At 58.5% G+C, this 27916-nt stretch overlaps 1 protein-coding gene across 2 annotated transcripts in view; it reads right to left on the reverse strand.

Moving 5' to 3' along the window:
• VAV2 (vav guanine nucleotide exchange factor 2) overlaps positions 1 to 27916 on the reverse strand; it is a 159459-nt gene that overhangs the window by 21042 nt on the left and 110501 nt on the right. For both annotated transcript variants that reach the window (XM_055320331.1, XM_055320321.1), the window contains exons 5-14: positions 19677 to 19779; positions 17228 to 17326; positions 15318 to 15386; positions 14282 to 14382; positions 7960 to 8059; positions 6923 to 7018; positions 5997 to 6065; positions 4406 to 4492; positions 2354 to 2439; positions 1487 to 1619 (exon numbers count right to left, since the gene is read on the reverse strand). In XM_055320331.1, coding sequence (XP_055176306.1) covers positions 1487 to 1619; positions 2354 to 2439; positions 4406 to 4492; positions 5997 to 6065; positions 6923 to 7018; positions 7960 to 8059; positions 14282 to 14382; positions 15318 to 15386; positions 17228 to 17326; positions 19677 to 19779 — 943 coding nt within the window. The remainder of the gene's footprint in view (positions 1 to 1486; positions 1620 to 2353; positions 2440 to 4405; positions 4493 to 5996; positions 6066 to 6922; positions 7019 to 7959; positions 8060 to 14281; positions 14383 to 15317; positions 15387 to 17227; positions 17327 to 19676; positions 19780 to 27916) is intronic.

A 27916-nucleotide genomic window follows, 5' to 3' on the forward strand; every position in this document is an offset into this window, starting at 1 on the left:
GTGAGACTAAAAAACTCACTGCTCTGAAGTAAAACAACAGAAACCAACCCAAACCAAAGGCCAGAGAAGGCCATGGGCTGGGGGAGCCTACAGCAGAGGCAGCCCACAGTTGCCCCGAGCACCCACCAGGACTGGCCATCTCTAGGGGCTTTCTAGGGGGCCCAGGAAGAAGAGTGTGGAAAGTCTGAGCCCATTTGTGCTGGAAAAGATGTAGGGAGAAAGGAAGGAGGGAGGGAGAGAGGAGGAAATGAGGGAGGAAGGAGGGAGGGAAAAGGGGATGGAAAGGAGGGTAGGGGGGAGGGAGGGAAGGGAGGGAGGGAGAAAAGGAAGGAGGGAGAGAGAGGACAAAATGAGGGAGGAGGGACGGATGGGGAGGGAGGGAGGGGAGGAGAGATGGAGGAGGAGGAAAGAGGGAGGGAGAGGGAGGAGAGAAGGGGGGGAGGGAGGCAGGAGGGAGGCCTCAGGCTCAGAAAGGAAAGGGCCAGCTGGGCCCTGAGGACAGGAAGGCAAGGGAGCAGGACTCAGGTGCTTACCATTTTCCCATGAGACTAGAAGGCATGAGGAGAGGGGAGCAAAAGGGGAGACAGATCATTAAGAGACTCAGCCTGGCCCTGCACCAGGTGTCACAGCCCAGGACCCGCCACTGCCAGGGACAGGGCTCAGCCTCCCCGAGGAGAGGTGCCAGGGCTGGGACCCTGGGGCTGTGCCCTCAGCCCCAAGCCTCGGGAGTTGTTTCAGATATGGGGCGGGCTTGAGTGGCTCACCCCCAAGTAGCTCTTCCAGGTGGTACCGCATTCTACATTCCAAGCTCTGAAGTCCAGAGCCTGGGATTCACAGCATATGGGCTCCCGGCCCCCAAATCTAGCCAGGGATGCACAGAGTAGGTGCTCAAGCACTGGGCTGCAGAAGCCTCTGCTGAAGCAGGACTGAACCAGAGGAGGGGGTGGCAGCATCCAGGATCCCCGCCCCCCACCAACCCGCGCCAAGAGGCCCCGGCCGCGCCCCCAGCATCTCTAGCCCCGCCCCCCCGCGGCCATAGCCCGCCCCGGCACCCCGCCCCCCAGCAGTCATAGCCCTGCCCTCCAGCGGTCAGGGCTCCGCCCCCCAGCAGCCCTAGTCCCGGGCTGGACATCACTGTCCAATCCCCCACAGGCAGGCCTCCCCCTGCAGGGGCAGTGAGGGCTGAAGTCAGGCCGCCATGGTCAGAGGTCTGGCTCTCTCCAGGCCCCTCTGCAGGCCCCTCATCAGGGGCTGTGATCCCAGTGGTGCCCACCCTCGGAAGACTCACAAAGGGCCCAGGAAGTGCTGGGCTTGGCCCAGAGTGACAGGAGGTGATGGCTGGGAAGCCCTGTTCACACTGCAGAGCCACCCTGTGGGGGCCGGTGCTGATGTCCATGCCGGCTCCCAGGGTTCCCAGGGCACCCCCACGGCTCCTCCCTCAGCCCCAGAAGGCCCTGCCATCACCACCAGGCAGCCCAGGGCCCACCTTCTTGACGTCCTTATTGTTCATGGGGTCATCGGTCATCTTGTGGAAGAGCAGCTCAATAACTTCCTTGAGCTCATAGCTGTAGCCTCTCCTCTTGCAGACAATGACCACCTTGTCGAACAGGAACAGGTACCTGGGCCAGCAGTGTGGCCAGGGGGCCTATCAGCACAGCCACGGCCCCGTGCTCTGAGGCCCCGAGACCGCCAGCAAGTGTCTGGGGTGGGCAGCAGGCCGGCTGCTCCCTCTCCAAGCTGAGCCTGCCCCTCTGCCTGGCTCAGGGGCCAACTCTGAACCTCTGCCCCAACAGGTCTCAGCTGCTCCATATAATTCCTCCAGGAAGCCCTCTTTGGCTACCCATCCTCCATGGCTCAAGACTCACATGGGCTCCTCAGGCCTCCATGCTCCAGCCCCCACTAGACCAGGAGCCCTGTAGGGGCAGGACCCCTATATCTACCGTGACCCTAGCCACAGGCCCAGGCCTTGCCCAGTGTAGGTGCACGTGGAGAACTCTGATAGGCAGGGGCTATGCTGGCTCATCTGGGGCCTTCCTGGTCACCTGCGTTCCCTGCAGGCACACGGCCAACAGCTCAGGTGGCTGCCTTGTCTCTGCTGGCTCCGGGGAGCCCAGGAGCTCACAGGCCAGGGCCTTTGGCTGGCCCCCAGCCACACCCAGTGCCCGCCACGGGCAGGACAGCCACAGGTCGATGTGGCATGGGTGGCCTCACCGATAGGAAGGCAGCAGGTGAAGCCGAAGGGCACAGGGCAGGCCGGCAACTCTCTCCTGGGAAAATCTGCTCCCAGGCGGAAGGAGAGCAGGTGCCCGGTGACAAAGGGCCACACCCAGCCTGGGGCCGCCCGTCCACTCACCTGTCTTGCTTGGTGTGGTTGACTATGGACCGGACCTTCAGTTCCCCATCGATCTTTGGCCTCCCATATTCTTCCAGTTTTACTTGCTGGAAAGAAAGGGCAAGCCCATGAGCCCCCCTCTTCGAGCGGAGCTCCGCCTGCCCCACACCTACAGGGAATGGAAGGTGGCGGGCCTGCTGGCTGCGGACACAGATGGCAGAACGGGCTGATGGGTGTCATGGCTGCTGGCCGGGGGTGCAGGTCGGGGTAGGACAGAGCGCAGGGGGGAGTGGGCCCTGCCCCAGCCTCTCCGAGCACTCCCTTTAGCGCTGCGGCAACAAGGAGCCATTGATGGTGCGGATGCCAGCGACAGGCTGCTGTTGCGTGGAGCCCAGAGCAGAGCCCTGGTAGGAAGGGCCAGACACTCAACCCTGGGAAACCAAGCCCGAGAACAAACGGCGCCTATCAGCCGGAGGGCGAGAGGGCAGGCGGGGCAAGGGAGCCTGCCAGCGGGGCGTCCTCCACGGGAGGAAGCTTGCAGGCAAACCTCTCTAGGGTCTGCTGAGATTTCATTTTCCGTTTGGCCTGTCCCTCTGCTCTGCCCTGATTCAGAGAGGGTGCATCTTGACACGTCCCCTGCGTGGCTGGCAAAGGAAGGGCCTACCCGGACAGGGGAAGGGAGGAGGAAACGTTCCAGCACATTCACGGAGCCGGGCCCATAGCGCCACAATTGGATGGTTCTCAGTGGCTTCTGAGTTTTCTGAATTTTTTTGCAGGAGCTGCTGGGCCCAGGCCGAGAGCACAGCCCGGGATTCACACCACACACATGGGACGACCACTCTCCTCAGCTATGCACTTCTGGTGGGTTGAGCACAGGCCCAGCCCACAGGATCCTGCCCACAGGATCACTCCACCCCTGCCTGCCACCATGGTCTTCTTTTTGTTATTTAAGGAATATGATTATTCATACATAAAAACTTAAAAAAAAAAAACTTGCATCCTATAGCCCTTATTAGAAAGCATTAAGGATCTATCACAGGGGAAAACCCACCAGCCCCAGAACCCCTGCCAGGCATGAATGCCAGGGCCAGTGGGCTGGGGCACCTCTGCACCTCAGGCATTTCTATCTCTTCCTGAAAAGAAAAATGGGGTTGCACTGTAATGCTGTTTGGCAATTTTTTTTCTTTACTTGACGACGCATCAGGAACATTCTCCTGCCACACGTTCATATAGGTATCCACCTTGGACTCTTCTGACTCTGGTGGGTGAGGAATGGACACCTGGGCACCTGGTGTCAACCTGAGCACCATGGCTTCTGCGTCAATTTGCCCCTAAGAGACTTGCTCAGACTCTTCCCAGTTCAAGGGCCAAACAGTGAGAGTATCTACGGATAAACCAGTGGTTTTCAGCCAGAGTAACTCTACATGCAGGGGGCATCTGGCAATGTTGGGGACCCCCGAGTGCAGGGTGCACTGACAAGGATGCTCATTACCCTACAACACACAGAACGGACCCCACCACAGGGAATGGCCCAGCTCCAAAGGTCAACAGTGTCGAGGTACAGAAAGCCTGGTTTAAACATTTAGCAGATCTCTCGAGAAGTTGCTAGAGGTTGGCAGACAAGGAAGCGTCTGCTTTCTGGGATGGCCCATGTCATCTTCCCAGCAGGACTCAGTGGCTCACCCAAAGTCCCAAGGCTGAGCCTCTGAGGAACCAGGCCGGGGAGAGGGTCCTGTGAGGTGTCAGCCCTGCCAAGGGCCAAACCCTCTCCACTGCCCCTCCTGGGGACAGCAAGGCGAGGGTGGGCAAGGAGTCTTGGGGCGCCCCGGGAAGCTACAGCCTTGGGTTCTCAGTCCAGGCCGGGGGGTAGGGAGTGGGAGGGGGGGTCAACACCATTCCCAGACCCTGCCCCTCGGGGAGCAGGCCACCTCTGTGCACGTCTACACCTGCTTCCCAGACCCAGACGGAGCAGGTTCACCCGCCTGCTTATGGAATATCAAGACGGTGAAAGTAATTTCTAAGATGTGTATATACGGTCATAACCTCCACCCTATAGGAATCTGCCACACTTACCAAGTTTTCTATAGAACTCTGAAATTCGCTGATTTTCTTCAGGGTCTCCTTGTCCCGTTTAACTTCGTTTATGTACATTGCTAAGTCCTGAAAACAATGGAGGCAGGGAGGGCTCAGCAGGATGGTCCCCACTCCCATCCACATTCAGAGCACCTGCCACCAGCCAGCACAGTGGGCAGGCCTCCAAAACCCCACCTGACACATAAGTAAATGGAGGCACAGAAAGTAAAACCAACCCCAAACGGCACGTGGTGGTGGGCAAGAACCCAAGCTCCTAGAAGAGCTTCTTGCTGCCCACTTGGTCACCCCTTCTAGACTGGACTAGAAGAAAACCGCCAGCCAGACTTGACCACTGGACTAGAAGAAAACCGCCAGCCAGACTTGACCAGCCTGTTTCTTGACTTTGGGGAGGAGGGCATCCGCAGGCAGGTCCCCCATTCCTGAGGAGCCACGCAGGGCGGGGTGAGCCTGCCGTCCAGCCCTGCGGTCCATGTGCCACTGCCCTCCCACCGGCCACCAGGGGGCGGTGCCTGTGGCGATCTAGACAGCCAGCACTGGGTACCGGAGACCCCAAGCAGGGTTCTGGAGACCCCACTGTGAGGGCACTGACCCGCCCAGCAGGAGATGGAAGGAGCTTATCCAAGAGGGTGCAGAGGTCAGCACGCCCCCTGGAGGTGCTGGGGACACTGTCTCCCCCCACCCAGCTGCAGTGCTGAGGGGACCCACCCTGTGCTGGGCACTGAGCTGGGCTGGGGACATGGGTGACCATGATCAGGGAGCGACGGGCACCCAAGGGGTGGCAGCATTATCCAAGCACAGCTGTCTCCGAGGGTCAGAACTGTGGGGGCAGGGGGCAACTCTCCTAGGAAAGGTCACCTGGCAAAGACTGAGCATGTGTGGGACACAGCCAGGTGACCAGGAGGTCGTCCAGCCTGAGCCAGCACAGACAGGGAAGGATGGAGCACATATGGGAGCCCAGAGGTGGCCAAGCCTGACTGGAAGTTAGGGCATTAGGGGCAAACACAGCTGCGAAGCCAGGCACAGGCGTTGGTGGAGGCCTGTGTGCTGGGACAAGGAGCCTGAGCCTGACTCGGGGGGCAACGGGGAGCCACAGAAGGCTTTAGAGCAACAGGAGGGCATGAGCTGAGCTCTCCTTCCGGGTCCTACCTGCAGGGTGGGCTTCCAATGGACATGGGGAGGAGGGGAGAGGAGGACATGTGGCTGGGTGGGGAGGGCATTTTAGGAGCCAAAGCCATAGGCCCGGGCAGTGGGCAGTACAGGGCCAGACGGCCCAGACTGAGTCCAGTGCCTGGGAACTGGCGAGAGCCCTGGGGGATGGTCCAGAGAGCAGGAGGGAGGGAGGCCCAGGGAAACAGGCAAGGTCAGGGATCTGGACCTTGGGTGCTGGAAGCCCCCTCAGCCCATCCTCTCCGCCCTGGGGTGGCTCCCACCGCCCCCTCCCCCCGCCCCTGCTCAGCCTGTTGTATTCCCAGGAAAACTGCCACTGTGGTCACAGAACGAGGCTTGTCAGCGGGTCCAAATCCAGTCAAAGCACACACACTTGGCCCCTCCCCTGCCTTGATTTACCCACCTGCATGGCTTCCAGCGCTTCTTTAAGCTGCTGCCTCTCGGGCCGGTCAGTGGAATGGCTCAGGAGTTCCTGCACGTGTGAGAGAGGAGTCACAGGGTCACCGTTTGGAAGTGCTGGCCTGCGACCTCACTCCCACTGGGCACAGGACGTGGGCACAGAGTCCTCACCCTCCGGCTCAGGCTCTGGCTTGACTGCCCAACCCAGAAACACAGCCAGACAGCCAGCCAGCCCTCATCCAGGTGACACACAGCTTCGAGACGGGGGCTCCCCAAGTCTTGCGGGTGATGGGGAGGACTTCAACGTGCAGCCCAAACCAAGGCACCAGGCTAACACGTGACTGGCTGATTCACGCAGGAGCCTCATGCTGTGCGGGAGCCACATCTCTTTCCGACGTCTGTCCGCCCAGAAGGATATTTCCATTTCTACCGGGCTACCAGGGAGCTCAGAGACCAGGCTCAGTGATCGACTACAGGCCATCTCTTACTCCTGGTCTAAGGACAGGTTTCTTTCCTTTTTAAATTTTTTATTTACTTATTTGACAGACAGCAAACATAGGCAGGAGGAGAGGCAGAGGGAGAGGGGAGAGGCAGGCTCCCCGCTGACCAGGGAGCCCAACACGAGGCTCGATCCAGGATCCGGGGACCATGACCTCAGTGGAAGGCAGGTGCTTCACTTATGGAGCCCCCTGGGCACCCTGAAGACATGTCTCCATCTCTCAATTTTTTGGCTCTTACAGATTTTGATCCCCATTTCTCCTTGTACGTTTACTGCGACAAATGTTCCTAAAGTACGCCACGCAGGCTGCAAATGCAGAGCTGCTTGCTTGTGTCTCATGGGGGACATCCAGGTCCCACTCCCACCCCTGGAGGCAGCCAAGTCCCACTCCCATTCCCCAGTAGCACCACGGAGCACACACACAACCTCACCTTCAGAAGGAGGTGGTATTTGAGCACCCTCTGCATGGGGACCACGAGCAGGTCTTGAAGCTTGAACTTTCCGTCCTGGACCTTCAGTGTGCATTCCTGGGCAACAGGGGAGTGGCCAGGGGATGGAGAACCTCACCGGGAGCACTGCACCCCAACACTCTCATTCCCCAGCCAGGGTGGGGGGGGCAGACCACAGCCCTGAACTGGGGCTCAGGGGTCCGGTCCTTCCCTGGCCTGGCTCCCCACAGACCCTTCCTAAACCAGGTGTGTGCAGAGGCGTGGGCTTCACTGCAGGTGGCAGGGGTAGCCTCAGGGGTCTGCAGTGGGCACTCAAGGGCTCTAGGATTCTGAGCCACCCCTGGCTTGGCACTGACCGGGCCTGCCTGGGGACCCTTGGGACACCAGCTCACACCACAACAGGGCCACCATCAGGAACCGGGGGTTCCCCACTGACTTCCTGGACACACGGGGGCATCGTGAGTCTCCAAGGGACACGCCCCCCAGCAAGGCCAGAGCAGAGACCCTACCCCATGATTCACTCTGGAAAGGGTTTGACTGGCCAAAAGCAGCGTCGGGGAGCAGCTCAGTTGTCCCCGACAAGGGGGATGAAGAATGGGTCCCACACGGGCAACTGGACAAATGCCAGAGACCTGGTCCTGACCCTGGGGTGGGGACGGTGACGGGAGGGAGGCTCCTTGGCTTCCAGCAAACCTCTGTCCCCTGGGGTCCCCCTGGAGTCTTCATAGGCCAGGGTCAGGGGTCAGACCCAGCCCCTTGCTAAGCTGGATGTGTCCCAAGGGGTCTGCATCTGCTGCACCTGGGGGACTCAGGCCTGGGATGGTGACCTCCACCTGCTTCCCCACCCCCCAACCCTCTACTCCAAAAGGAGAAAAATCACACAGGAAGACATCTACAGAAACCGTCCCGTCAGTACCCTCCCATCCACCTTCCCACAAAGTGGGCAAGCAGGGGGCCCATGCACGACAGCCCTGAGGACACAGGGACGGTGGGGGGACCAGGCGGGAACCCCCCATTACCTCGACTTTCTGTCGGAAGTCCTCCCGGCTGGCGAGGAGCTGGTTGAGTGTGTTCTGGGCATGCTCCATGTGGCTGCAGTACTCCCCATAGATCAGGAGCCTGGACGGGGAGCATGCGTGCACATGGCTTCATGAGACACGGGGCCTCCGGGGGTCTCCCTTAGTTCCCCACAAAGGCACAGCAGGTGCACAACAAATGGGTCTGTCCCCCTGACAGCTCTTCACTCGTTAACAGGCTCTATGGGTCTGCTCTTACCATGTGGCAGCCTTCTCCCCTGGGACAGGGGCTCCCCTACTCTTCCCGAACCCACAGAACTCCCCCTTCTGTGGCTCTGCTTCAGGTCAGGACCGGCTTTGGAATGGGGTTCTCAGCGCCACCCCCATCCTGCCCATGGAAAGGCCAACACCGGCCAGGAGAGAAGCCCCCGCTGTCCCAGGGCTGGGGGACCCTAGGAAGGCTCAGACTCCCTCCTGCAAGAGCTGAGCACAGAGGTCCATCCTGGCTCTGCGCTTGCCTGGGGTGGTGGCCCCCCTGCCAACGTTTCAGAGGTGGGGTCCCCGGGGGTCAGCTCTCGTTGCTTCCACATGACACGGACACTCTCTGCCTGGGTCCCAAGCCACCCTTCTCTCGGGGCAGGGTGACATCAGCCCCGATGCCCTGCTCCACACCCAGGAGGTGCTGGGGGTGCTGGGGAGCCTCTCTCCTGCTGCTCACACCCTTTAACAGGACACGACCGACCCCCACAGCCGACTTCACAGACTAGGGGCCCCTGGCACCAGGAGTTCAGGGCTCTCCAGCCTTGGGTCACTACCCTGATGCTTTATCTTTGAAAATCTAGTCGCCCGGCTACCGAGTCAGCCCCGGGAGGCTCACACAGGGGACGATGCAGGCTGCAATAAGCATGATGGCCACACTCGCCACCTGCAGGAAGCACTCCTGCCTAGTGCCTCACACACAGCATCATGACCCTTCCTTCACCCACTTATAAAGGGAAGAGCAATCAGTCCCAGTCTTCAGGTTTCTGGCAGGCAAGGTGTATGGATAGTGGGTTCAAACTCTGCTTTCCTCACAGCACACTCCCTGCCCCAAACCCAACGCTGCAGTTGCACCTGTCTCTGGCCAGCCAACTTCTACTCATCCTTCAAAACCCTGCCCCGTTGTTTCTAACTCTGCGTCCTTTCCCCTTCCAACTGTGTCCCCTGGTTCAGCGAGGCAAGACAGCAAAGCAAGGAGACAGGTGGGAAGCCTCCAGGCACAGGCCTGTCCAACGCAAGAGGCAGCAGTGGGCCACCACCCCTCCCACCAGCCCTGAGCTCCAGGGATGGGGCTCATTTGTCCTCACATCCCTGCATCCAGCCTGGAGGCCTGGCCTGCTCAGAGGCTTTCCCCACAGCTGAGTGGCCATGACCACACACCGCTGTTCCCAGCAGGCAGGGAAGAGAACAAAGCTCGATGGACATACAGAGGCAGGGCCACAGGAGGCACTCATGCCTGAGCTCAGCCTGTCCTCACAAACACCACCTTCAAGAACGGCAACCCTGAGGCTCTGAGGGGTGATGACTTCTAAGGTCGCCCAGCATGGGAGCAGCAAGGTCAGGCACAAAGTGCATCTGGGAGGTCCCCAGACCCGCCTTCCAGACCTCCATGCTGGAGACCCAGGCCACCCCAGGGCTGAGTCCTTGTGCACGCTTGCTGACCCTGTGGGTGGCCTGAGAGGGGAGGGCAGCCGCAGAGGGGCCCAGCTGACCAACCAGAGACAGCCCGTTGGGGTGACCAGTGACCCCCAAATGCATTGCGTGCTGACCCTCAGAATGTGACTGCATTTGGAAGCAGGGTCTCTGCAGGTACAGAGACCTTACCCTACAGTAAGGATGTGGAAGGGACGGTGCCAGGTGAGGGTGGGCTCCCAGTCCACCGAGGACAGAAGGAAAGAACGTGGGGACACGGAGGGGAGAAGCCGCGTGAGCACCAAGCGGGGGCTGGAGGGATGGGCCACCACTTGGGAGAGGCAGGGAGGCTCCTCCCTTAGAGGTTCCTAAGGGAGCACTGCCCTCCCTACCCACAGCTTGACTTGGGCCCCAGCGCTGAGACAGCAGAGTGCCCAGGCCGCTCACCGCCATCTACATGCTCCAGGCCCACCGCGTGCAGGCAGCGTGGGCCATGCACGGGCCCTTCTCAGCCAATGGAAGGAGGGCATCGAGGAAGTGAGAGCTGCCTCAATTGTGACCCCAAACATCTTGTGCTGATGAGAAAAATTATCCACCGCATGGAAGGAAAGCAACACACACCCAGGGACTTCATTCACGGTTCAAGGCCTCCGGAGGACCCTGGAAACAGCAGGCTGCCTCAGCCACCAGGCCCCGTGCAGGGCAGTGAGGTGGCGACCCGGGCCTAGCTGCCGCCTGCAGGAGGGCAGACGCTGGAATGCCGACACTCTCTACCCCAGTGCTGACACCCCCAACAGTGTGTGTCCGGAGTTCCTGCCCCACACAAGCCTTCCCGCCGGCTCAGCATGCATGCGCGCCCTGTTCTGTCCTCTGAGCGAGCACCACTGGCATCCAGATCCCTCGCTCACGAGCCAGTAGGTATGGACACAAGTCTGGTGCGTGACTACAAGGACTATGTTGCATGACCTCTTGAACACGCAACTGGGGGCCTGCTACGGGGGGCCTTGATGCATCTGTCGGGGTGGGGGGTGACCTGCCAGTCCTGGCTGCATCACGTTGTTCCTCAACCCTGAACGTCAAAGTCTCACGGTGCCCTAAGGGGTGGAGGGACACAGTGGGGACAGGGCCAGAGCAGGTCCCGGACTCAGGCCATAGGCCGCAGGCCACAGGGACAAACCAGGACCATGGCTGCTCAGATCCCTAATTTCCCCATCTGGGAAAGGACCGGAAGGATCTCCCGGTCACAGGGACCCAGCAGCCCAGCCAGACAAGGTGGCCGCGCAGACCCTCCTGTGGGCTCAGGGGGGCTCTCTCCCTGCGTGCATTCACGGGGATAGCCCAGCTTCCCAGAGATCCGGGCCCGCGGGCAGGAGGCACAACCCAAGGGCAGCAACACCCAGCCCCACATCCCGAGCACCCAGAAAGCACAGGCACAAAGTGCTCGGTGGTGGCAGAGCCTTTCTCTCGACGCTCAGGGGTCCTGGGGCGGGGACTGGCCTCCGATCCTGCTCTGATGGCCGCCCTTCCCGGAAGCCCTTGTACAAAGCTCCAGGGAGCTCCTCCTAAGAGCTGGAGCCCTGCCTCCTTGCTGGGCCACAAAGGTCCCATGGCTGGTGCCCCAGGGGGTCCTCTGGCCTGACCCACCAACCCAGTGTGGCCAACCCCAGCCACAGATAAAAACCACGTGACCTGTTGTTACATCCACATCTGCAAAAGGCAGGCCTTTCCCAAGTCCCACTTCTCACTGTGGGGGACTTGGCCCCTCAGATCAAGCCTAAGAGGAGCATCTGCCTTGTCTGAGGACTGAGGCTGTGTTAATGCAAGCGTTAGCTCCAAAGAGAGGGAGGTGATGGTCTTCTGCCCCTTGGCACTGGTCATGCCACACTTGGGTGCTACTCCTTCCTCCACCCGTGAGGAGCTGCTGGGATTGTGCCACAGGAATCCCTCAGTGGCTTCCTCCTGCCCTCATTAAAAAAAAAAAAAATCTAGGGGATCCCTGGGTGGCTCAGTGGTTTGGCACCTGCCTTCAGCCCAGGGAATGATCCCGGGGTCCTGGGATCAAATCCCACATCGGGCTCCCTGCATGGAGCCTGCTTCTCCCTCTGCCTGTGTCTCTGCCTCTCTCTCTCTCTCTCTCTGTGTGTGTCTTTCATGAATAAATAAATAAAATCTTAAAAAAAAAAATCAGATCCCCATCCTGGCCTTCTAGGCTCCCGTAGAAGCCTTGAGTCACGCCTCAAGTAACCCCCTCTTGGCCCACTTCACACCTGCTCCTCTGGCCTCCGCCAGCTCCCGAACAGTCCTGCTCCTGCTTTGCTCAGCGGCCTTCCAGCAGCTTCTGCTCCCCTCACCTTGGGGCTCGCTGCCTCCCACCCTGGTCCTTAGCACCCCCTCCTCTCATCTCCTGGGTCTGAGAACTTGCTTCCCATCCCTCCCCTTCCAGTGAGAGCACAGCTGCTTCTGTCCAGTACACAGCAGGCACTCTATAAATGCTTGTGGAATCAGTATGCAGATGAACCTCAGGACAGCAGGTGCTGACTCAGAAATGAGGAGGGGGAGGGGCAGCAAAGACGGGTATGGGGATAGTCGGGTATGGGGATAGTCAACAGGGACTGGGCACGTGCACTCTGATGGGATGCAGTCAGGCCCCTCCCCAAGTGGACCCCCGTCGAGGGCCCGGCCCCTGAGCAAGGCTCTAGCCCGAGGTGGCTTCCCTGCTTCCTGGGACGAGCTTGCAGGCAGTGAGAGCATAACATTGCTGGGGAGCAGGAGGGTCAGGGAGCCGCCTGTCCCCCACCCCCGGGGCCGGCCAGTGGGCTCCCAGCCACCAGTGCCTGGACAATCCGCTCCCTCATGCCACCCGGGGGCCCAGCCTGTGGCCCCTAAAAAGCGGCTCAGGGAGCCTAGCCTGGGGTCATGCAGCACAGAGTAGAGGTCCCTTCAGGGGCTCGCTGGCCAAGGTGCCTGTATCTGGCCCCAGGAAGGGCTGCCTGGCCAGGAGGGCACATGAGCAGAGCAGATGGTCACCTGACAGTCTCCCCGCAGGTGAGGATGAGAGGGACCCAAGCTCCCAGGCAGCCACTGCAGGGCCTCCCCTGACCCTAGAACTGGGGTTCTTCACAAGCTCCCAGGTGCCTCTGATGAAAGCCGGGCGGAAGAGCCATTGGGACAGAACTTTCAGGTGCCTTCTCCAGAGCCCCCCCCCCCCGGTACAGAAGGCAGGGCATCGTCGCCCATGGGCCTCACTACTCCAGTGGCTGGACCACTGTCCTCTGGCGCTCCTGGGGCACCGGGCATCCCGCCGGGCCCTCACATCATCTGACTTTGTCTCTGGCTTTAGAGATGCGGCTGCCCACGCTCCGTGAAGAGCCAGGGGGCCAGACTATCCTGATAGCTGCCCCTCACACCTACTTAGAAGCTTCCAGAATCCCAGTCCTTCCCCAGCTGGGCTCCTGCAGGACATTTCAGGGCACAGAAGGCAGCTCTTACCCATCCATCCACTGGAGTTATAGAGGGGCCGGCAGCAAACGACCTAACAGATTCATGGAGGCCTCCTGACAGCAACATCCTTCTTTTTTAGAAAGGATTCCGTGTTGGTTTCTGAATGAGCTGTCACTCTCCTACATTGGCAACACTTGCTCTGGATGAGGGGCTGGACGGCCAGAGGAGTGGCGATCAGGGCCATGATTACTGCAGGCGGATTTTTGGTTGTAGGGACACCCGCGCCATCTGCGCGTCTAGAATCGGCCTGCCCACCTGGATGCCGTGGGAGAGAGGCAGGCCGCCTCGGATCCTGACGAGTAGCATCTAGCCCCCTCGGGCTCCCTGGACGTTTGCCCTGACGCCACAGAGACTTGGATGATGCCAGGGCACGATCAGAGAAGGATCCAGGACCAACCTTCTTGGTACTGGAATCACTGTGTCCCCACGTGGGGCTGGGGCTGGTTATGCCACAGTGGCAGAGCGCCCGTGCCCACCGCTGCTGCTGGGCACCCCTAGCCTACCCACCAGGCCCAGGCACTCTGCCTGCCCAGCCACCGGAGCCCCCTCAGTGGACACAGACAAACCGTGTCGGCAGCATAGGCACAACCCCCATGACACCAGGTGGCACCTTGTTCCTAAGGACTAGGAAGTCAAGGCCCAGTGACACACACAGACAGAGAAGCAGGAAGAGGCCTTAAACCTGGGAGCTCAGAGCCCTGAAAGTCCCATGTTCAGCCCTGCAGGGACAGGTTTGGGTTCTGTCTTTGCATGACTGCCACGTGCCACCGTCCACCTCAGCCTGGAGCCTGAGAGGCAGGCTCTCCCAGGACCTGGATGCTCACGAGGCTGGCATGCAGCAGGTGCACGGTACTGGTGAGAATGCCCTTCAGCTACCGAGACCCCCGGGGTGCAGAAGCAGAGGCAGCTGGTGGAGCCCTCGTGAGGCCTGCTGGGGTGTCACCCGTCCAGCTGTGATGGCAGGAAGGGTGGGCAGCCCTCTCAGTGTCCGAGTGAGGACAGAGGCTCCCAGGGTGCTCAGCCCCGGGCCTTGGGGACCTCACCCCGAGAGGCACACCTGAGTAAACCTCAATCTGCCAGCTCTGCCCTGTCCCCAGGGCACTCCTGAGGCCCTGCAGATGGGAGGGACAGGCAAGGTGGGCCCGCCACTTACCTTTCCTTGAAATCGAGGAAGACTTTGGCCAGTGTGCTGCCCCCCGCCATCATGGACACGTCAATGGCCCGCAGGAAGCTGTGATGCACCTTGATTAGGTCCTGGGAAGAACAAGCAGTTAGCACATGAACAGGTGTGCCAGGTTGGGAGGGCCACGTACTCCTGTGTCCCTCGCTCCCGGTGCAATTACATGAGGGGCTCAGGTGCCTGAAGGGACCTGCTCGGCCTGTTGGGACACGGGGTATGACCCAGGGCAGGCCCTGGTGCCAGAATGGGATGGCGACAGCCCCGGGAGGCTGTTTCCACCCAGCATCCTTGTTACCTTCCTGCTGTGTGCAGGCACAGGGACTCTCTGTCCCAGTATGGGGGCTGGGGTACAGAGTCTCTCCATGGGGGTAGGTGTTTCCACACATTTCAGAGCAGCAGGCACCCGGCAGGCAGCACCGGCCCATGGCCCCTGGCCCAGGCTTCCACTGTCCACTGCCGTCTGTGCTGACCTCCATGTGCAGCGCAACAAACCCCGGGTGGGGACCACGGAGCACGAGAATGTCCCAGTCTGGCCCAGCCTCCAGCAGGAGACCAGCACCTGCCCCTTGAACTCATGAGGGGCTGCAAGAGGTGGCATTCTTGGAGGAAGCCCACCCGGTCGTAGCTAACGGAGCCGCTCTGCCGACCACGTCGAGGCAAACCTCCTCACGGGGCATCACCATCCTGCGTGTGTGTACAGACATGTGCAGAGCAGGTAGGGGGCTCCCCCAAAGAGGTGGAGGGGACACGTCTGTCTCTGGCCGCTGACAAAGACCTCAAAGCTCTTCTAGGGCACGCATGTCAGACCACGGACAGCAGGCCCAGACGGCTCATGGAAACCTCGTCCTCTTGCCCCCGAAGACCCAAGTGCTGAGACCCCCCCTCCCTTCTCTCCGTCACCCCACAGCACCAGCCAACCAGGCAGCCAGCAGGGACGTGGCCGTCCAGGATCCCATGGCGGGAACGGCAGTGAGCAACCTGCACCTGCTGGGCTGAGCGGGGGCCTTACCTCCAGGTTGATGAAAATGGCTGCCATGTCCGCCGGGCTCAGCACCAGCCTCAGGGGGGTCATGTAGTTCTGGAACAGGCAAGACCCCACGGTCAGCTCGCCTGGAGGGCGCCAGGGGAGGGGCTCTGATGACCTCGCCAGGGGGCAGGGGGCTCTCTGCGGGGCGGCTATGTGGCCTGGCTCGCCACCGGGGCCGCGTTGCTGGAGAAGGCGTCTATTCCGGGGGGACCCAGGCTTCGTCCTGCAGGGTGACTACTGCACAGGCAAGTGTGCGGGGCTGGGAAACACCAGCTAAGCATCCACACCACCCATGTGGGCAAAGCTCCATGGTGCCCAACAGGCTGGACGCCAACTGCACTGCAACCCTGGGTGGGCGCTGCTGCACCCACTCGAGACATTTTAGGACACTGAGGCCAGAGACGTGAGTGCATCGCCCAAGGGGAGGGGGGACGGGGCCACACTTCCCACCCAACACTCAAATCCCTGAGTCCAGGTACGGCCCTAAACCTGCTGTCCAAAGATGTGCTCCCCAACACCAGGAGCCCTGCAGCGGCAGGGAGTGGTCCCACCAGAGCCCCTGGCCTGGCCCTGGATGAGATGCATCACGTCGTACCCCGGAGGCCTGGCAGGGCAGGACTGCCACCCTCTCCCCACAGGACGCTGGCCCCTCGGGCCTCTTCTTGGCTGCCTGCTGTACGCAGCAGGAGAGCTCTCCAGGTGAACAAGTACTAGTGGCTGCATGGCGCCAGGCAGTTTTCCCTGCACTGCGCATGGGCTGGCGCTGGCCTGTGACTCAGTTTCCTCACCTGTGACACAGGGGTAGCCGCACCCACCTCAATGGTTAGGGGAGGGTTAAAATGGGATTGTCCCAGAAAGCGCTTGGCATGCTGCGTGCCCTGGTCAAGCCCACTCACTCGCTGCTGAACCCCCACTGCACATCACTCCCAGAACCCTCACCCCTGCCCACAAGGCCAGGGGCAGACGGACCACAGCAGTCCACTGGCATTCTGCCACAGGCCCTAGCTGTGTGGAGAAGCTAGAGGCCCAAGGGCCCTGGAAGGAGCTGCCCCAGGAGCTGGGGCTGGCAGGAGTGGGAGGGGCAGGTGGAAGGCAAGCACCAGGGTGTGTGGCAGGGATGGTGCTGCAGTGTTGGCAGAAAGGCCAGCGGCCGGCAGGGTGGAAGGGCGGCACATGGGGCAGGAGCCAGGGAAATGTCCGTCTGCAACCTGGGCCAGACCAGGGCCCAGCACGTCCCCTGGGTCTCCTCGTTGGAGGCTGCACAGTCGTGGCCACACTTGGCCCTATGCTGGAAGCAAGGAAGAGCCAGGGAGGGTCTACCTTGAGGCATTATTGGATGTTCACCCCATACGCACAGGAAAATGTCACGAGCCAGTGTCCACGGGAGGCCACAGCAGGGTGGTCCTCAAGGAGCTTGGGAAGCCGGTGGGAGAGTGGATTGACCAGCCATTCAGGGGAGCACAGGGTCTGCCCTGGGGGCTCTGCAGGCTGGCCTCACTGGGGCTGACTAAGGGCCCAGGGCAGGACACTCACAGCCACCTAGGGGTGGTACTGCTGTTACCTCAATTTACAGAGTGGGGAGCTGAGGGCAGCAAAAGCCTCAGGGGAGAAGGTACACACAAATAGCTTAACCTAGCGCCCAGCCTGCAGAAGGGAGTATACATAAGGAGCTTAGCCCAGTGCAATCCGGAGCAGATGCCATGCTGATGCCCAGCTTGGGTGAAAAGGAGCCACAAGGACAAGCTCAGGACAGTCCCTGCCACACAGAGGGCCAATAGGTGGGCAGCGGGGCCGGGAGCAAGGGTGAGGCCCATGAGGATACTGGCCCGTGTGGGGAGCAAAGGGTGAGGGGTGCTTGACAGCACCAGGAGAGGGTGGAGAGCTACACCCACCTTCTCGATGTCCTCCAGGGTCCGGTAGTACTTGGCCTCGGTCTCCTGAATCTCCAGTAAGCAGCAGTTCCTTTTGTCATCCTCAGACATGCCCATTTTCTAAAGGAAGGACATAAGACGTGAGCCAGGCCTGGCTGTGGGGTCACCAGGTGTGACACGGAGGGCCGGAAAGGAGACAGGGGGCCCAAGCCCTTCCCTCCTCTTCTGCAGACGAGGGAACTGAGGCAGGAGTGAGGCACGGAAGCTTCTAGAGTCTGGGCTCCTGCTGCCCTCTTCTGAATTTTACCAGACCGGTGTGGGGTCCTCGGGAGCCAGCGCCTCTGGCGTAGACAGCAGGTGTGGCATGCTTAAAGTGCCTACTATGTGCACAGGTAAAGGCTCTGACCAGCTCTCTGACAACCCATGTCTGCCAACTGAGCGGCCGATCCATCCTCCTCCTCCTCCAAAAAACGCCCTAGGGCCCCGCTGGAGTTCGCTGGGGCCTGGGGTTCCAAAGACACATGCCCGATGGGGCACATTGCCCAGGAGCCAAGGTCAGGCAAGGGGCCCCCCAGGGCTCCTTCCCCAGCCTCTTGTAGCCTGGGTGCAGCTACACTGCTACTCTCAGGCCTCAGCGGGCATCAGGCGCCCATGATCCCCCGAAAACCATGTACTAATGTGGGGCCTGACAGCATCTCCCTGGGGACAGGGTCCCAGGCTTTTCCCAAGGGATCTAAGAGCTCACTAAAAGGTGGGGGAAGCTAATGCAGGCAGAATGGACCCCGGGCCTCCCTCCACCTGCCACTTACCTGCATGTACCTGATCTGAAAGCATGGAGGAATAAATCACATAAATCACATGAGCAGCGTCAGCTGGTTACCCCGGCTGTGCTTGGGAGGGCAGGGCCACAGCACCCAATGGCCCCAGGATCACATCACAGCCCTCTGTCCACCCACCGAGCACCACCAGCCTGGCTGCGTGGGAAGGGACAGCACCAGGGTCTCCCTTATGTGTGGGCTCTGAGAGTGCCACCTGCCGCCCTCTTCCTTGGGAAAAGTCTCCATCTACCTTCCCCTCAGGCTGTTGAGACAGCTCCAGGCATGACCAGGGAGGAAGTAAAACCAGCTGTTTTATCCCAGAGGATGGGCAGGAGGCAGGAGGCAGGTCCCCTGATTTTTCCACGGCCCCCGCAGGGCCTGCAAACAGCCAGGGTGAGCTTCAGGACCAGGGACAGCAGCAGACCCGGGGTGGTGGTGGGGACAGCCCACGGTGGGGTCTCAGCAGGCCAGGCACGCTTGGGGCCTCTCGGGGGCGTCTCCAGCCCAGAGGCCAGGGATCCCCCAGACATGTGCACGGGCCCCTGCATCCACTACTCCCACTTCACCTGCGGGTCCTTCAACTTCAAAGGGAGTGAGGTGGCCCCAAACCCAGGACAGCTCCAGGAAGGCGAAGCAGAGGATCTCTGTCGGTGCAACGGCCTGGCCTTCCAGCCCCATTAGGGACCTTCTGGGCAGGTTCAGGGGCAGAGCTGCCCCACTGCAAGGCTGCCCAGGGCAAAGGCAGAATTGGCCTTGGGCAGACCCCGGGTTACAGACAGAGACCCCTGGTAACGGTGGGGACCCCTCAGGCCCTTCCAAGTCAAAATGAGAAATGCATTCTGTTCAGAAGAGCAGAGTCTGGGGACTGTGAGCACCACTGCCGTGTTTCTCTGCCTCTGCTGGCATGATGCCGGTGGAGGGCAGGTGCCACCAGAGTGGGAAAGGCCTCTCTGAAAGGCCTCATCGGGGAGCTGTCGTCCCAGCTTTGTTTCTCCACCACCAGCTGATTACTCCCACACTGAAGATAAACACTGAATTCAGCTTTTTGAGAAACTCTTCCTATTTCTTCCATGAAAGCAGAAAGCATCAAAAGCCTCCACCATTGGCAAGTGGCGTCTGGACTGACCCCCAGGAGCGTGGGGACCCGGTGGCCGTGGCCTGCCCTGCCAGGGCCCCCTCCTCCCCATTCCAGCCCAACAGGACCCCCCGCTCTCCGCCCGGCAGCTGCTGGCAATAAACCCACCCAGCAGCGAACTAGTGTCCGAGAGATTATTAGCCAACGCCGGCTCAGAAATAAATATCCTTGCCACATAAAAGACACACAGCTGGCTAATTGAGCCAACGGCAGTCTCCTTACTCTCTGCACAAAGGAGGAAAATGATGCGTGCTCCATGTGTCTGAGCACCCAGGCACTATTTTCAGACTCCCCGAGCAGGAAGGACTTGGAATCCTGCACACCCTCCGGAGAACTCCACGTAGCAGCACGTCCAGGAGGGTCTCTCAGGCAGCAGTCACAGAGGGCTGGGCCCGTGGATGGAGAAGAAGGGGGACTGGGGTGCAGCCTCTGCAGCTCTCTGTCCCAGGGAGCCACCCTACCCACAGTGGCTCAGAGCCTTGGGTGCAGGGGCGGCGCTGCGGGGTAGGGGGCTTACCATGGGCTTCTGCACCTCCACCTTGATGATGTCCTCATAGATGTCGTCCCCCTCATCTTCGCATGGGACACAGTCGTAGATGTCTTCCCCCAGGTCATGCTCGCTGCATGGGAGGGAAACAGGTCAGGCACATGGAAGGGAGGGCCCAGCACACACAGCCTCGTGGGGAGGAGCGGGGGTCAGGACCACCAGGAGCCCCTGCCCTCGGCCTCTAACCTTCTGGCCCACAGAATGGGGACACACCTGCTAGGAGGACCTACTGTGATCATGCCCCAACCTTTCCACCCTTTAGTGAGCACCAGGGACACTTGCCAGGGAGGCCCGGGGTGAGTCACTGCCCAAAAGGGGATTCTCATGCAGCTAGTGCAAGAATCTGGGACCTCTGGGGTATCGCCCATGGCCACGCCTGTGACCTGGAACCCCAAGTGCTCTTCGTCAGCCCAGGGCATCCCCAGTGCCCACGGCCTGTAGTGCATGCGTCAGGGAGCAGAACTTGTATGTGGACACCCTCCCCACCAGGTGGTAAGGAAGCAGAGTGGGTGGAGAGCGACAGCACTCAAGAACCAGTGCAAGGAAATCACTCACACTTTATACTCCAGCCATCCATGTTTTGGCTGCTGAGCATGCTCTGATTCTACTCTGATAAGCTGTCCCCTCGGCCCTGCCAGACCTGGAGCATAGGACACTTCCTCCAGGAAGCCCTCAGGGGATCCCCAGTCCAGTCTGTGATCCAGGACCCCCCCACCACCGCCGCCAGTGCTCTCATACAAAGTGCATCCATCTTGCTCTATCTCCCATTATTTTTCTAAGTGTCTGTGGATGAGCCTATCTCCTCCTTGGACCAAAATCCAACTTCTCGACCCCTTCTGAGTGCCGTTCCTGACAGACAGCAGCTCAGCAAATGTTTCACATTAGCAAACGAGCCAATCCAACTACATGCGGCGGGGCCACTCTGTCCCTGTCCGGGGCTGATCAGCTCTTCAGTCTGCTGTGCGGCCCACCCTCAGGGCAAGTTACGCTCAGGGGCCAGCTCGTCCTGGAGGCCCGGGCCATCCCTGCAGGGATGGGGAGCCATAGGTGAGCCAGCTCCCAACTTGATAAGACCCCCATGGCAGCCGATGAGCAGGAAAGGAGAGCCGGTGGCCGCTTTGGGAGCTTTATTTCTTGCCACTGTGGGTGTGAGGAAGCCCAACGCTGGCCACCAGACAGAAGCTGGCAGGGTGACCTGTCCCCTAGACCAGCTAACGGACCTGGTGACAGACCCACGAATAGCCACGCACCCGCTGGTGAGCCCTTCTGTGCCGACGCACCTGAAAACATTTATACTTTTCAACCTGACAAACCCTTGGAGGCAGAGAACCCCGTGGCTGTTTGTGTCCGGACAGCCATCCTGAGGCCTCACACTGTGCCCCGACAGCAACAGAGGCTCCGCTCAGAACCAGTGTGAAGCGCACCCACCACCCCTGAGGCTCATCCCCCCAGGTGGGCTTGGGAGGATCACGCATGTTGGCACAGATCACCTCCCCTGCCTCTCCAGATGCTGTAGCCAAAGGGGACAGCTTGGGGGGCCCTGCCCGCCAGGCTACTGGGTCCAGGCCAGCACTAGCAGGGCTCCACTTTGGTGGGTGCCAGCCACCCTAGATTTCTGTCGTGCAGCAGAGCGAGGCTGGTGACAAAGCCACTGTCGAGAATTTTGACAGCGTGGAACCGAGGGCAGACAGGGACACTCCCGGGCTGCTAAATTAGACAGCTCAAAGGCAGCTGAGGCCATCACACCATCTGGAAACAAACATGGGCTTTGCCCTGATGGGCTTGGGGAGGAGGCGGGGGCCCTGTGACAGTTAAATATCCCAGGAGTTGATAAATAAAAATCACTGAAAGGGGCAGTTCAGAGACACCCAGTTCAGAGACAGCCAACTGCCAGCACAGGGACCCCCTTCCTCACCCCATGTTTGAGGGGGACATGCTAACTGACCCCCCCGCACCCTGTCCCAGCCCACTCAGAAGGAAGGAACTCGGTGCAGTCCTCCCACCACGCATCAGCCACAACCTGAGCTCGAGATGCAATTTCCTTGCATCCCCAAACGAGCCCTGTGCTCTCCATAGCACAATCGAGAAAGCTGGGGCACATGGTGCCGGGGACCCAGCCAAGACCTTCTGGATCTTCTAGAGGCCATACTCTTCCCCATCAGGTGGACTGGTCACCACTCCTTCGTTCACTGAGTGGCTGATGATGCACCCCAGGGGCATTCGGAGAAAGTTAAGAGCGGATCTGTGGATGTTGGAGTGACACATGCACAGGCCCCATGATGAGCCCAAATAAGTGTGGTGGCATTTTAATGAGGGAGAGGATGGTGAAGGGTGGGGGGTAGGAAAGCTTCCGGCACAGGCTGGACTTCCTGAAGATGCTCTGAGGCCTAAGTAGATGGCTGGGTCCCAGGAAAGGCGCTCAGGTGTTGGAGATCCTTCTCCCCGTCCCCCTCCCCCTGGCACCACCTGTAAGAGCCAGCACTCACTCACTCATGTGGGCGTACCCCACGCCCGTGCAGGCATACCCCATGTCTACAGAGTACACCCTGTTTTAGGCACAGGTGCAACACCCCACAAAGGTTTTTCAACCGTTTTTTGCTATGGTTTCTAGAGATCACGATGTACCCTCACTGTACCCTTCTGACAAATGGGCACCACTGTGTCACTCACACTGCAGCCCTTTATAGAATATTCTCATCTCCCCTAAAATCTCTTCTCCTTTCAAATCAATCCCCTTCCTCTTTCTCCAGGACCGTCCTTCTGACTATTCTTCCCCCACAGATCCACAGATTAGTTTTTCTTGTTCTGAAACTGCACATCAATGGCATCCCACATCACGGTCACTTTCGTGTCACTTCCCTCCCCCTGATGTCGCATCTCTGAGATCCATCCAGGCCACACGTCCATGCCAAGGACCATCCGTGGTATGACCAGCCCACAATCTGTCATCCATTCTCCTTTTGGTGAACGCTTGGGCTGCCTCCAGGTTCTGGTTACCCGGTTGTCCTGGGTTCTCTCCAGCGCTGGTTGGTGTTAGTCTTTCCAACTTTAGCCACTGGAAGAGGAACACAGTGAAATATTGCTGCACTCCTATTTTGCATTTCCCCAATGGCTAAAGATGTTGGGGACCTTTCCCTGTCCTTCCAGACATGCGTGTGCATGTTCCTTTGTGAAAAACCTGTGCAAGACTTTTGTCTGTTTCCAAAAATCAGTTGCCTCTTTCTTGAAAAACAAACAGAACTCTTTATATGTTCTGGACACAAGTTTTGAGTCAGATATGTCTTGTGAATTTTTTCCCCAGTCTCTGGCTTTGGCTGCTTATTTTCTTAATGGCATCTTCTGAAAAACATCCATATTTAATAAAAAAAAATTTTTTTCTCCGATGGTGTCGTGACTCTGTCCTGGGTCCGAAGAAATCATTGCATCCCATCTAAGAAACCTTTGTTTCCAGGTTGCCAAAGGTGGTCTCCTGTTTTTCCTTCCAAGAGCTGTATAATGTCCATGTTGATGCTGAGGCCTCCGATCCATCTCAGATTTTCGTGCACAGTGCGGGGCAGAGATGGAGATCCATTTCTCTCGGGGATATTCAGGAGTTTCGGGACGACTGCTTGAAAACTTTCTTCTTCCCACTGAATCACTTAAGGTCCCTTTAACCAAAACCAACCGATCACCCAAGCCTGCGTCTACTCTGGATTTTATAATCTTTCTATGAACCTATTCACCTATGCCTGTAGCAACAGCACTCTGTTTTGATTACTTTCGTTTTTTAATAGAAAGTCCTAAAACCAGGTGGTTTAAGCCTCTAGCTTTGTTCTTTTATGAGATTGTTTAGGGCGATTCTAAGGTTCCTTATATTTCTGAAGAAACTTCACAATAATCTTCTCAATTAAAAAAAAAAAAGAAAAACGGTGCTGCTGGGAGACCAGGCACCTTGATGATATCCTCTTCCAGTGCATGAACATAGTATATACACAACATCTACTAGGTCTTCTTTCATTTTTCTCCACAATATTTTGTAGTTTTATCACAGAGATTTGGGATTTAGACAGTCCGGGGCCACTATGTTGGTTCATTTTTTTCCCCTCTACCATTCTCTCTCCTTCTGGGGTTCCAGCTACACCTGCGTTGGACCCCTTGGCACAGCCCCACGTGTCTGAGGCTCTGTTGGCATTCTCTTTCCCCTTTGTTCCTTCCGCTGAACGACCACTAAGTCCGTGACTCCCTCCTTTGCCATCTGCCATCTTCTATTAAAGTGGATTCAGTGACCGTTCCTCTCAACTATCATGCTTTTCAGTTTTAGCATTTCCACTTGGCCCTCTTTGTAGCATCTATTTCTCTGCTGAGCCTCCCCATCTGTTCATTCATTTGGTGCATCTTTCCTCTAAGTCCCTGACCATGTTTATAAAAGCTGGTAATTGCAGCAGCGGAGTCATCTCCAGGTTGGTTCCTATTGACGTACGTGTGTGTGTATGTGTGTGTGTGTGTGTGTGTGTGTGTGTGTGTGAAAGAGAGAGAGAGAGAGAGACTGTGACTTTTTTCTGTTTCGCTACAAATTTGATGACTTTGTATTGAACACCAGACATGACGAATGATAAGTTACAGAAATTCCATTATTTCTATCGAATATGGGTTCTAATAGACCATTACCTTGGTTGGACTCAAACTTCAAACTCTGTTTTCCCAGCAATGAGCAGCAACTGCAATGCTGCTGAATTCAGCCTCTGGATGCTTGGATTTCTTTTTTCTTTTTTTCTTTTTAAAGATTTTATTTATTTATTCATGAGAGACACAGGGAGAGGCAGAGACACAGACAGAGGGAGAAGCAGGTGCCTCACAAGGAGCCCGATGCGGGACTCGATCCCAGAATCACGCCCTGAGCCAAAGGCAGACGTTCAACCACTGAGCCACCCACGTGTCCCTGGATGCTGGATCTCTTTTCTTTCTTTTGGTAGAAGCCTTGGGTCTTTCTTGTGTGTATTAGTTTCATGGCCAGACAGGGATTCAGGTGAATCTCAGATCTGGGGGCTCCTGCTCTTTGGTCCCTCCCTTCCAGCATTTTCCTCCTAACTTTCAGGCTTCTCCACCAGCCTTTGCTGTCTCTCCTCTGACCCCTCAAGCTGGCAGGAGTGCAGCTTTCTACCTGGAATGGGCAGCGCCCTTGGGCAAAGGCTACAAACTCTCCAATCCCATACCCAAGTGAGCACCCCTGAAGTGCCTGGGCTTCCTCCAGGTCAGAGGGACATGACACAGTCCTTCCCCACTCCCTGTACTCACAGAAGGGATGGGACCACACAGACGGGGACCCTGGGAGTACACCCAAGGTGGTCACCCCAACGCACATCTGCTGCCTCAATCTCAGCCTGTTTCCTTCCTCAAAATCAATAAAGACAAGGAACATTCGTCCATATGGGATCCCTCTTCATGCACCCGTCCCATTCACCTCTTCTGATTGACTCAGGGCCCTGTGGCTAAAAACAGGCAGCCGGAAACACGAGACAAAGAGCTGTGTTCTGGGGTCTTAACTTGCAACAGAAAAATCTAAAAAACGCAGACATTGTCCCTTACATCTGCTCTGTAAAATGTCTGTTGCCTAAAGCCTGCTAAAGACCAGAGAAGAGGATTGCTGGTCACCTGCCCATGATGGCCTCAGGTCCCCGCTCTGGGGGTCCTCACCGCACGGTCGCAGACCACTCACACACCCAGGCTCTCTCTGTTTCTCCTTCTTTCACATATGAAAACGCTCTCCCAAACGTTATTTAATTCAGGCCAATGAGCACTAAGAAACCCAGGTTTGTGCATATTATTTGAAATTACAAAACAGCTGTCCCACAATTTCGCTTCATGCATGTTCCTCTTTATGGAAGAGGGGCCAGAATAAAGACAGCAGCAAAGAAGTGGGTTTCTTCTTAGTTAAAACAAAATTAGTGGAGCGCCTGGCTGGCTTGGCTGGAAGAGCATGAGGCTCTTGATCTTGGGGTCGTAAGTTCGAGCCTCACGTTACTTAAATAAACTTTGAAAAATATTATGAAAGTAAAACCAAACACGTTTGATGAAATTGGCAGCTAAGATAAAACACCTATCAGATTTGACTGGTTAAATCAACACCTCTCCTAAGACCGATTCTCTGCCAGCAACTTGACCATGGTGTCTGCCCTGTGCTGTGCACCTCACCTTACAGGTGGGGAGACAGGGCAGTGGTCATGCCAGGGATGCAGATGCTTCTAGAATGCAGTGCTGTCATCTGCATGGGGCAACAAGCTCTGGTTCCCAATAGTTCTGACCCTCCGGCCGCCACCAGGGGCGCAGGCATCCCGCGGTCACCTTGCTTTTTTAACAAAGGGATCGTCTCTAAAAGTGAGTTTCCTGAACAGGGTAGGGGGCAGATGATTCGTCTTAAGCATCTGTTAAAACAGATGAGAGTATGTCATAACCAGCTGGGCCCGGTTGCACCTGACAGCTGTGGCTGTTGGACTGGAGGAAAAAGAAACGACGGATATGTTTGGGGAGGGGGGCATGAGGCCCATCACATGTTGGACTGTCCTGGAGTGCAGCACACTGACCAGGATGGAGATCCACCTGTGGGAGGATCCTGGCCTCTGGTCTCCGGTGACGCAAGCCTCCTGTTGTGTCCACCTGTGAGCCAGCACCCAGATCCGGGGCCTGCACACAGTCCTGTGGAGGGGGGCTCCCACTCGGGACTGGCCCACAGGACCCAGCCCCAGCCCAACTTCCCACAGTGGTGCAGAATCCAACAGTGCCTTCTGCATCAGCAGAGGCAATTCCATGACGCTCCATGTAGCTTTTGTGTTAGGTGGGCCTGATGACACTGATTCTTGGCCAGTCAGTCCCTTGGGCCAACACAGACTCCTGTGCAGCTTCTAACTTACCAGAGGCTACACTTCACAGAAACCCCAAGGTCCGTGCCACACTGCAGCTGCACGTTAACAGCACTTGTCAAGACTGGACGAGAAATGTCAGGTCCCCTGACACTACTCAGGGGCACGCCGGGTCACCAGTGCCAGCAACTTGGCTGGCAAGTCCCCCTGCCCCGAGGGGAAGCAGGCAGACGAGTCTGAGATGGAGCCTCAGCCCTGCCAGTGTCTGGCTCTGTCACTCTGGCCAGTAGGACCTGAGCCTATTTCCCCAACTGTGAAGGAGAAATAACCCCAACCTCTTGGTCAGGTCGCTGGAAGGGCCAGCCACAGGGAAAATGACCAGCACAGTATACAGCAGGTGCTCAGTAAGTGGCAGCGGTCAGCCACCCCCGAGGGAGGGGAGGTTCTGCGGGATGATATTTAGCACAGGGACCGGCACTCAATAAATAAATAAAACATCATCGGCATTAAGCACGTCCAGATTTTCAAACACATGAGCCTGGAAGTCCGGAGGCCGGGTGTCAGCGCCGACAGGGCTCACAGGGCTCAGAGATGGCTCTTCCCTGTCCCACCACCCGCAAGCAAGCTCAGGGACGGTGCAAACAGGGCAGGTAGGGGGAGATCCGGACCAGATGGGAAAGGGCAGGTGAGTGGCCCGGCCCGGGGCCAGACCCACACCCCACAGACACCCCCTAGGTTCTCCTCCTCCAATGGGAGTGGCCCCGGCCCCCTCAGCCCCCACCTGCTGCTCCGCTAGGGGTTTGGGGGGCACTGATCTGCTCTCCCCCTCACCCTCCGGATCATCTTCTCGCTCCTGCTGTTATCCAGCAGACAGCTGCGCTGACAGATGCTAAATCCCGACCATTATTTTCGTCCCCACAATGGCCCGCTGCCCACCCCCCACCCCCCGAGAGGCAGATACCCGCCTCCCCTCCCACTTCAGGCCCTGGGGCCTGGCCCCGGAAGCCTGGCCTGCTTGCTCTGATTTTGTTACAGAAAGTCAGCTGCTCCGAGAGGCTGGTGCCCCCACCACCACTTCAGGAAAATCAAAGAAAGGCGAGCGAGGTGCCTGCTTTCAGCCTCGGGCACACCCATGTCCTCTGTGGACGGAAACCATCCCGACCGATGTCACAGATGTGAGCGCTGGCCCCAGGCTGCTGGGCCTGAAGCTGGGACGCGGGACTCCAAGGCACTGTGAACTTGCTACTTGGAAACCAAATCAGACGTTTGCTGACCTCGGTCCATGCCATGCTGAGCAGCAGAGGGGTGCCCTGGTGGGCCAGAAGCAGCCAGTTGTGGGCCACTCGTCCTACAGCGGGGCCCAGACAGGGCAAC

Source organism: Nyctereutes procyonoides, unplaced genomic scaffold, assembly GCF_905146905.1.
Source record: "Nyctereutes procyonoides isolate TBG_1078 unplaced genomic scaffold, NYPRO_anot_genome, whole genome shotgun sequence".
Lineage (NCBI taxonomy): Eukaryota > Metazoa > Chordata > Mammalia > Carnivora > Canidae > Nyctereutes > Nyctereutes procyonoides.